Source organism: Henckelia pumila, chromosome 2, assembly GCF_033568475.1.
Source record: "Henckelia pumila isolate YLH828 chromosome 2, ASM3356847v2, whole genome shotgun sequence".
Classification (NCBI taxonomy): Eukaryota; Viridiplantae; Streptophyta; class Magnoliopsida; order Lamiales; family Gesneriaceae; genus Henckelia; species Henckelia pumila.
The window spans coordinates 121398190-121409467 of NC_133121.1; the positions used below are offsets into that span (position 1 = coordinate 121398190).

The 11278-nt window shown below is 32.7% G+C and overlaps 2 protein-coding genes across 2 annotated transcripts; one reads left to right on the forward strand and one right to left on the reverse strand.

Annotated features, from left to right (window-relative positions):
• Nucleotides 1-3921: 3921 nt before the first annotated feature.
• LOC140884205 (laccase-14-like) lies at nucleotides 3922-6460 on the forward strand. Its single transcript, XM_073290885.1, has 6 exons — nucleotides 3922-4083; nucleotides 4201-4352; nucleotides 4463-4707; nucleotides 4823-4951; nucleotides 5105-6043; nucleotides 6134-6460. The coding sequence occupies exons 1-6, from the start codon at nucleotides 3994-3996 to the stop codon at nucleotides 6262-6264; spliced, it is 1686 nt and encodes a 561-aa protein (XP_073146986.1). The 5' UTR covers nucleotides 3922-3993; the 3' UTR covers nucleotides 6265-6460.
• A 1670-nt stretch (nucleotides 6461-8130) lies between these two features.
• On the reverse strand, nucleotides 8131-10746 carry LOC140884206 (laccase-14-like). Its single transcript, XM_073290887.1, has 6 exons — nucleotides 10657-10746; nucleotides 10364-10515; nucleotides 9671-9915; nucleotides 9448-9576; nucleotides 8422-9351; nucleotides 8131-8324 (listed from the first exon to the last, which is right to left on the reverse strand). The coding sequence occupies exons 1-6, from the start codon at nucleotides 10744-10746 to the stop codon at nucleotides 8191-8193; spliced, it is 1680 nt and encodes a 559-aa protein (XP_073146988.1). The 3' UTR covers nucleotides 8131-8190.
• Nucleotides 10747-11278: the final 532 nt, after the last annotated feature.

Genomic DNA, 11278 nt, shown 5'->3' on the forward strand with positions numbered 1-11278 from the left:
AAAATGACATTTTGCCAACTAAATTCGTCTTGTGGTATATATTGTTATGAACTAATTACATATTCTGGTTTGTATTTATAGAGATCCAAGACCTGTGTTTGAATAATCAATACCATGATAGAAGAAGATGACGGCTCAAATATCGTGTCATGCACTTTTATATTTCTTGAAAAATCATTTCCAATTTTAGGTTTACACTTAAAGTGTGAATATGACCAATATTTCTAACTTTGAAGGCAATTATTTTTCAAAAAGAAAAAGAAACTGAAGACCATCGAACCTTCATTAATTAATATAGTATCGATCCTAAAGATAAGAGCTGACAAATATAATGTTGATTATTATCGAAGACTCGCGTAGACATATATATTATATATAGACGAGTTTTTTTTTTTGAGCCAGATATATAGACGAGTTTTGGATAGGAAAATAATTATTTTTTAAATGGTTTCTAAAGTTTATTTACTAAAATAAATTGTGTAAGATTGATTGAAGTAAAAACAGATATAGTTCTAATTTTGGGCTCTTTTAAAATTCCACACACACACGGATATATATATATATATATATCAGGGAAAATAAGTTTTTTTGGTCCAGTAACTTTATCCCTTTTAGGTTTTGGTACACTAACTTTGCATTTTCAGTGTTTTTTGGTCCAACTGCATACATGTCAGCTTCTGATTGGTCCAAATCATCCGTCATGGACCAATCAGACATTGACACGTATGCAGTTGGACCAAAAAACACTGAAAATGCAAAGTTAGTGTACCAAAATCCACATCGAAAAAGTTAATGGACCAAAACCAAAACATGGACAAGTTAATAGATCAAAAAACTTATTTTATCCCATATTATAATTAAGGTTAATGAAGGCCAAGACAACAATGAAAAAATGATTATATAAAATTTTAAAATTTTTTTGAAGAAATTTTACATGCAAATTAACTCAGTGATAGAGTCATGCAAATAATTTGTCGCTACGAATAGAAATTTTTTTAGTAATTAAGTACAAAATTATATAATATTGAATCCTTTTCTATACCCTTTAAACTAAATTCTTCTTGTTTTATATATTGTTATGAACTAATTACATAGTTTGGCTGGTATTTATAGAGATACAAGGCCTGAGTTTGAATAATCAAATACCAATAGAAGAAGATGACTGGCTAAAATATTAATTGTGTTGCATGCATGCACTTTTATATTTCTTGAAAACATTTTCGGCGTCCCTTGACCTAGCTGTTGCTTGTGCAACTCTAAGTGGTGCCCGACCTGACCTGCTTCATAAAGAATTTGGAGATTCGCTCTACCAGACCGAACCCGCATCATCATATATATATATTCCGAGCAAATTAACGCAATATAATGATGTAGTCGTGCAAATAATATAGAACACGCATATATTGCATGAATAAAACTAATTTAAAAATTCAGTACAAAAATAATATTATAATGATAGTAGAACTTAGATTTGATTTATTATATATAAAAATTAAATTAATAATGTGAAAGTGGATTTGTACCAAACCACTTAATCCTCACATTAGAAAGTTATATATTCGCTTCATAATTTGCAGCTGAAAGTTATATATTTCGCGCGCCTTACGAAAAGTCAACATGATAAATTTTAGATGCAGGATATAGTAATATTGTAATAGATAAAGTTTACAAATCTGAAGATTTTGTTTGAAATATGGATGGATGAATAGCGAAAGCCATACAATATTGAAGTGAAATATGGATGGATGAATAGCGAAAGCCATACAATATTGAAGTGTAAGAAAAGTCTTTAGCAGCCTCAGAAGATCCATGCGTGTTGCCCTTTCAAATTTCTCTTGTTGGCTTTATATGCATGTTACCAAATTAATAATGCTGTACGATGTTTTTTGTCCAAATTCCTGGGTTTGAAATGTTACTTCATCATCCTCGAATGTTCCTAATTAATTAATTAAAAACCACTAAATTCATTCATTCATTCATTGTATATGTGCGACAAGACACAAATGGTCAAAGTCTCGATTTTAACCGCTTTTGAGTTGGCACATTTATATCGTTGCATTATAATTATCATGATGAAAAAGTAACATTTCGTTTTTAATTATAGTTTTAGTCTATTTTTTTAATTTACGTCACGTTGATGTGATTTGATGTTTATGACACGTTAAACAGTTAGTGGCGGTTCGGCACGGTATATTGATCTTTTCAAAGAATACTGCATATCGTATTGAAAATTTCGATACCGAAAAAATGGTATAACATAAATTCCATACCATTTTTATCGAAAAATTTCGGTATACGGAAATTCGGTACGATATCAGTATAATACTGTCTATACCGACATTATTTAAAAAAACTCTTGTTTTTTACCATAAATTTATATCGTCTATACCGACTTAATTAATATTTAATTATATGTATATTAATTAATTATTTAAAAAATATGAATGTTATTCGGTACCTAACTTTTCAAAAACGTATACTGATACCGATATCGAAAATTTTGTACCGTACCAAAATTTTTGGTATATACATTGTTTTCGGTAAGATATATGCGGTATTTAGACATTTCGATATTCTTTTCCAATAAAAAATAAAAAAGGTTTATAACTTAGATTTAAATATGAAATCGATAAAAAGCCGAATTAATATTTGATTTAGAATAGTACACATGAATTTTTTAACTGGACATATAAATATTGTTCGATATATTGAATATATTTTAGAATGAATTAGAGATGGTGACAGGATTAGTTAATTAATAACACATCAAAGAAAACGGCCAAATTAAAGTCCCGTCCAAAAAATACAAATTAAATATTATATTGTGGCTGCTAAGAGCTGGAACCATAAATTTTGAATAATTGCAAACTTTAAAGTTAACCTTTGAAATCTCAGCCAATGAATGATTCTCTGCACCTAACCTGGATACAACTTTTTAGGTAAATTGTTTTTACAGTTTTCTACCCAAAAGTAAAGAATTTATAAAATATGGCCAGCACAGTATTAATTTGATATTTATGACAATTATTCTCTCCGTCCGATTATATAGTTCTAAATTTTTTTTCACAAAGATTCAAAAAAATTATTGAAAAAACAAATTTTATACAAACTTTTTATTTTAAATTTTTATCTCTATTTAATGTATTAAAAAAATGATTGCACAATTTTAAAGGTGTAGTTAATAGAGGTATATTAGTAAAAGAGTGTAAAAAAATATTACTAAATATGCTATATGACTATATATTTGGAACAAATAAAGAAGAAAAACGTGGACCATATAATTAGAATCGAAAAAGTATTTTTAAAGCATTTTTGCTTTTTCTTATTAATCACTATAAATTAAAAAAAATTGTCCATAATATCTAATAGTTCATCTGTTATAAAAGTCCTAAATTTGAGATAAGATCTCGAATTGAGAACTGAATTAAAAAAAAAAAATCCCGGCGAATTTAAATGATTACGCATGTCTGGCTAACATGCATTATGAATAATTCAATATTTAAAACATAGTAGGTAATCATTCACATGACTAGATAACCTCAGTAAATAGCCCATTAAATTATATTTGTCAGTCATAGCAAAACACTTGGTATTTTTATTTTATGCTAATTAAAGTTTCAGGGACCACCAGTCTCCTTTTTTATGTCACATGTTTCATTCATTTTATTAGGTACGGTGGCTTTCGTTTTTTCACATTTATATAATCATATATCGAATATCGTTATTATCTCTAGCTTTTGTATTTTCTTGTTAAAAAATATAAATATAATGTCCCCGGCCAATTTAATTTGTTTATGTATTCATAATAATTGGGCACGTTAAAGATGTTTTGAAATAAAAAAAGTGAACAAGCCGCAGCCATTGTTGATCGATTTGAAGTACCAAATATCCATATAAATACTAGACCATGAACACCAACTGGAACAAGATAATTTACTCGATTGAAGAATAATCAAACTTACATTAATTTATTCCGAAAGAAGGTGTTTGAAGATGAGGATCTTTCTCTTGTATTTCAATGTCATTGTTCTTCTTTGTATCATACAACAAGGCGATGCCGCGGTTCGCCGTTACAAATTCGAGGTGATTAATAATCTATTAGAAACGCTATTAAAATGTCTACAATTAATATGTTTTTTTTAAGCTAATTAATTAAGTATCGAATGATTCAAAATGTACGTGATTAATTTAATTTTGCAGCTTCAAAACACATCGTACTCCAGGCTTTGCACCAACAAGACCATTTTGACCATAAATGGACAATTTCCAGGGCCAACCATTTATGCAAGAAAAGGAGATTTAGTCATTGTTGACGTATATAATCGTGCTAATCATAATATCACCATTCACTGGTATGAAATGTCATCCGTATATATTTTACACTTAGCTCATATATAATACATGCAGAAATATATATTCAAATCATTATAGCATACATCAATTCAAATATTATCTGGATCAGGCATGGGGTGAAAATGCCGAGATATCCCTGGGCAGATGGCCCCGAGTTTGTGACTCAATGTCCCATCAGTCCCGGCACAAGGTTCAGGCAAAACGTCGTGCTCTCCGACGAGGAAGGTACTCTATGGTGGCACGCACACAGCGAGTGGTCACGTGCGACGGTATACGGTGCATTGGTGATATTACCAGAAAAGAGAGACCATTATCCATTCCCAAAGCCTCATGCCGAAGTCCCCATTCTACTAGGCACGTTATGAATATATATATAATCTTTTTAATCAATATTTTTCGGGTTTTTCGCCATTTTTTTTTTCCGGTTGCAAGTGATCACTGAACGTATTGAGGTTGTGGATACGTACAGGAGATTGGTGGAAAAGTGATGTTCAGGAAGTTATGGAGGAATTTCTACGAACCGGAAGCGACCCGAATATTTCCGATGCTTTTCTTATAAACGGCCAGCCGGGCGACTTGTACCCGTGCTCAAGACAAGGTTTGTAAACATATATATATAGACTTATAATCATATGTCTATTTTATCACATAATTAAAGATTCGATGTACTTCAATAAATATAGCATAAGCTTGCCTTAAAATTTAACTAATGTAGCAAACTAACCATATATTAATTAAACTGTAAATGCAGATACCTTCAAGTTGCAAGTGGAACATGGCAAGACATATTTAGTACGACTGGTGAATGCTGTAATGAACAACATCATGTTCTTCAAAATCGCCAACCATAATATAACCGTGGTCGGATCAGACGCGAGCTACACGAAGCCGATAAACAGCGATTACATCACAATCTCCCCTGGCCAAACCATAGATTTCTTGCTACATGCCAACCAAACACCTAGCCACTATTACATGGCTTCTCGAGTTTATGCTAGCGCCGGAAATTTCGACAATACCACCACCACTGGGATCGTAGAATACGTCGGAAACTACACCCCGCCATCGACACCGGTGCTTCCGACGCTTTTCCGGTTCAACGACACGTCCGCATCCATCAACTTCACGAGACAGCTCAGAAGTTTAGCTAACAAAAAGTACCCCGTCGACGTCCCTTTGAACGTGACCGACATATTATTCTTCACTCTTTCGATCAACACAGCGCCTTGCGCGAACGATTCGTGTCTGGGGCCGAACGGCGACCGGTTCTTGGCGAGTGTGAATAACATAACCTTGCAGTTGCCGAAAACGGACATCCTTCAGGCTTATTACAACCGCATCAGTGGCGTGTACGAGACCGATTTCCCCGATAATCCGCCTTTCCCGTACAACTACACGCAGCAGTTTGTTCCTCAGCTGTTGTGGACTCCTGAGAATGGAACAGCTGTGAATGTTCTTGAATATGATTCCACGGTGGAGCTTGTGTTTCAAGGAACAAACACGGTTGCGGGTATTGATCATCCCATGCACTTACATGGATACAGCTTTTACGTGGTGGGATCGGGATTGGGGAACTTCAACAAAAGCACGGATCCTTTGAACTATAATCTTGTCGACCCTCCGTTGATGGAAACTATCGCGGTTCCGGTGAACGGCTGGACCGCGATACGATTCAGGGCGAATAATCCAGGTATATAATAATTACTTACTATATAAATTCATCCTGATCAAATATTAATTATATTGATGATGCATATAATATGTATTGGATAATTTGTAGGAGTTTGGTTCATGCATTGCCATTTCGAACGTCATGTAAGCTGGGGAATGGGGATGACATTTATTGTTAAAAATGGAAAAGGGAGGAATGCGAAAATGTTGCCACCACCTCCCGATATGCCCAAGTGTTGATTAATTCATTATATAGCTAGGTTGAAGATGTACGCGGATGCTGTGTTTTTCAATCGACCTATTTAGTTTCGGCATTAGAGCTTGTGTACAAGTATTATATAATGGTTATTTTTTTGAGTTTTGCAAGATTTTCCCCCTCAATTTATAAATGTAACATAAATGCTAAGAAATAAAAGACCTTCGTTTTTGTTACTTACGTACGGCTAGACGATTTTATACAGCAGGTTGTATATTGGGGACATTAATGCCGTAAAAGTATTGTATTAGTATTATTTGCATGACCGATCGCTTGCCGCTTTACCAAAAATTATAATTATATTAATGGTTCAACTCAAAGTGCATAGCATTCCAATTACACCGTGGTTTGATCGCTATTAATTATTGCACCCCAACTATATCTATATTTTTATTTTTGACCTTTATTATCGAATATATTAACATGAAATTTATTTTCTTGAATATCGTATCAAAATCCTCAGTTTATTGGATGTAACCATAATTTTAGTGTATATATATGATGATTAAAATTATGGATAATAAACTCAAATTGAGTATGTGATGAATTAATTATAAAGCAGTGTTTTCAAACTGGATCGGACCGGAACCGGTCATTGGTCCTGTCCGGAACACTCTCAAAAATCATTTTAACGGTTGAACCGCTCAGAACCGATCAAAACCGGTCGAACCTGTCAAGACCGGTTCAACCGGTATTTCAAATTTTTTTATTTTTTTTTGAAAAATTAGTTTTTTTTTAAAAAAATTTTAAAACCTTATTTAATATTTTATTATATATATACATGATTATTTGGAATTGGTACATCATTAAAAATATTATTTTAGTATTATTTGAGTTTTTTTAATTAATTAATTTATTTTTAAAAATATATATAACTATACTTAATATTTGAATATATTTATATCGTTATTTATTTTTCAAACTAGGATAAATATATATATTTTTTATTTATATATACATCTTTTAGGTTTTTAAAATTTAAAATATATTATTAATTATATTATATTATATAAACGGTTTTCCGGTCCGACCGTTCGGTTAAAACTTTCCAACCGATTGGACCGTTTTTTCAATTTAGACCAGTTCGATCACCGGCGCGGTAATGAAAACATTGTTATAAAGTATGGGATCTTTAATTAAAGAAACCATCACTAATTAATTAAAGAAATTTATCCCATGCGAAGGACATTATAAATTTTTAAAGAGGGCCAAAAATTTTCAGGTCTCTTATAAGGTAGATTCATATATACATTATGGACGAGTTATTTTCTGTTGGTTTAATATAAATTAGAGTATCAACAAATTAAGCGTCTTATATTGTTTATTATCAGAAAGACTTTAGCTCTATTAATTCTATTATATATGTATATGTGTGTGTATGTGTGTGACAGTTAAATCAATATTGATTGAATAAAGTACCACTAGGCTTAGTAATAATTCATTCCTTTGAATCCAACCAATATTTTAGTTCTCAATTTAACTTGGTTTATCTTAAGTCAACACCAATAATTGTTGGAATGTTTTACTATATATATATTTTTTTGGTCCCCTCAAATTTGTATGAACCAATTTGTACATATATGTGCTGATGGGCAACAAAAAATACGTGAATATATATATAGAAAGAGATTGATTCTCCTAAAATATATCAAGAAAATCTTTTGTAAGCAAGTGTTTGTAATTGGAGCAAATTTAAGGGGGTGAGTACTTAATTAATACAACTTACAAGTACCCTTATTAATTAGCTTGATCGTGATATTTAATATCTTTAATAAACATGAAACAAATGTTTTATTCATCCACAATTACATTTTATAGTACAATTTGAAACAACCGGACAAAACATACATAAAACGAAATAGCAAAATCATCCATGTTTGAATGATTAATTCACAAGTTTCCCTTAATTATCAAGTGCACTTAGGCATATCCGGAGGTGGTGGAGCCATCCGAGCTTTTCCGCCTTTCCCGTCTTTAGTTATGAATGTCATTCCCATTCCCCAGCTTACATGTCTCTCAAAATGGCAGTGCATGAACCAAACTCCTGCAATATCAAATATATATATATAATATACATCTCAAAAATGAAATAAAAAATGTTATATATATATGCTATAAAAAATCGTTTAATTAAGTAGTACCTGGATTATTTGCCTTGAATCGTATCGCGGTCCAACCATTTCTTGGAACAGCAATTGTCTCCATCAATGGAGGGTCTTTGAGGTTGTATTTCTTGGGATGTATGTCTGGGTCATAGTTCCCTATGTCCGACCCGACAACATAAAAACTATGCCCATGTAAGTGCATAGGATGATCAATCCCTCCGGTGATATTAGTCCCTTGGAACACTAGTTCCACGTTAGTGTTATATTCAAGAACAAGAACACGAGTCCCGTTTTGAGGATCCTCCAGATTAGGAGTAATCGGCCCTGTATAATTGAACGTATACAACGGAGATTCAGGGAAGTCTGGTGTGTAAACTCCTTGTATTTTGTAGTAATAAGCATCAAGAATCGATATGCGCGGCAGCAACAACGTTATGTTGTTCACACTCGCCAGAAGTCGGTCTCCGTCGGGCCCGACGCAGTCGCTGCAATTGCGTGTGTTCACCGAAAGCGTGAAGAATAGTTTTTTGTCGACGGTTTGAGGAACGTCGACGGGGTGTTTTTTGTCGTTCAAGCTTTTGAGCTGGTTTGTGAAGGCCACCGATGCATTGGTGTCGTCGAAGGCGAAAAAGTCGGGAACCGTCATATTCGTCGGAGGGGTGTAGTTTCCGGCGTATTCAATGATTCCTGTGGTTATGCTCTGGTCGAAAATCCCAGCACTGGCGTACACACGGGCAGCCATGTAATAGTGACTAGGTATTTGGTTGGCATGTAGCAAGAAATCTATGGTTTGGCCGGGGGAGATTGTTATGTAATCGCTGTTTAAATGCTTGGTGTAGCTCGCGTCTGATCCCACCACGGTTATGTTATGGTTTGCGATTTTGAAGAACATGATGTTGTTCATTATTGAATTCACCAGACGGAATAAGTATGTTTTTCCGAATTCCACCGTCACTTTGAACGTATCTAATTAATTTGCATGCGCAGCTGAATTAATTATATAATTCTCTTAAGTAATTACAGATCTAGAGAAGTAATTAATTATATATTTTTATTACAAACCTTGTTTAGAACAATTATATAGATCGCCTGGTTGACCATTAAGAAGGAAAGCATCAGAATTAATTGGGTCTCCTCCATTTGCAAGAAAGTCCTCCATAACCTTTTGTATATCAGCTTTCCACCACTCCCCTTAAAACGCATGCAAAATCTTCCAACCTTTAGTAATGATCGAATAAATCGTGTTATATTAACATATATATATTATGGATGTTAAAATATGTACCGATTAAAACGGAGAATTCGTCGGTGGGTTTAGGGAAGGGATAGCTGTGTCCCTCCTCCGGTAATATTATGAGTGCGCCGTAGACGGTTGCGCGCGACCAGTCATTGTGTGCGTGCCACCACAAGGTACCTTCTTCGTCGGAGAGCACAATATTGTACTTGAATCTTTCGCCAGGTTTAATGGGACATTGAGCAACGTATTCGGGGCCATCCCACCAAGGATATCTTGGCATTTTCACTCCATGCCTAGTTCAAAAATATTCAAGCATTATCGAGCAAAGAATATTAATTTGTTTGAATGGTGGAATAGTTTACTTTTTGTACACAACTCAAAACAAGTCAGCGAGATGGATCGGATCGGATCGCCCTAGTGTATGTAGTGATTTGAATGAACGAAATTGTGAGCTAAAAAGAAAATAGTATTTATAAAATATGATATTAATTTAATTGGCAAAAATCAAAACTATCATATTGAATTTGTTCGAATCTCCTATATTTTTAAAAATCTCCCAAGTTTTTAAATGCCTTAGTAATTAATTAAGTAGTATATAATTTTTTTTTTTTTTGTGTATAAGTATTTAGAGCCTAAAAATCTTGCCGTTTCAGAACTTGTGTTCCCTATATATTACTATATATAGTTAATTAACAAATATTTAAAGTTAATTTAGAGAAATTAAAATGTTAATTAATATACCAGTGGATGGTTATATTATGATTAGCACGATTAATAAGATCAACGGTGACTAAATCTCCTTTTCTTGCAACAATAGTCGGCCCTGGTGACTGTCCGTTTATTGTCAAAATGGTCCTGTTCTCGCAAAGCTTCGTGTACACTGTATCTTCAAGCTGCATATTCATAAATGAATCATATATATGCATGAAAATTATATAAATAAATCTCATAATAAACATCAAATTCAACAGATGAAAAATAGATTAATTACTACTAATTATTTGATATTCAATTCTAACAAAATTTGAACATACCACAAAAGTGTAGCTTCGAATTGCGGCATCGGTCGCTGGTACACTACAAAGAAGAACAACAATTGCCAAAGCCAAGATAAAAACCTTCATATTTATTATTATTTTTTAAATATTGAATACTTTTCTAGCTTAGTATTTTGTTGTTTTCTGGTGAGAACAAACATTCCAGTATTTATAGTAGCTAGCTAGACGAGGTAGTACTATGGCAACACTTCAACTTAAAAATTATATTGTGTAGATAATCATGTGTTTTGCACGTTTCTTAATTTTCAAATTAATAGTTCGTAGTTTGTCCTATAATATTAATTTATTATAAGAATCTCTATATTATATATATCGGGTTAGGATTGTTGGTTTTTGGTTCGGCTCGAATCGGGTTGGACCCAAAAGCTAACCCGAAAAAATTAATCAGGCTCGGGTCAACCCAACCCGAGATGACACGAATTTTTTTTATTATGTAAAATTAAGAAAATTTGGATATATTTTTATATATTATACGTTTGAAAACAAATTATTGTAATATATATAAGCTTAGATTTTGTTATTATGTTTTTAAATTAAATATTACTATTATTATTGTGATTTTTAAATTAAATTAAAAAATAAAAAAAAAATCGAGTTG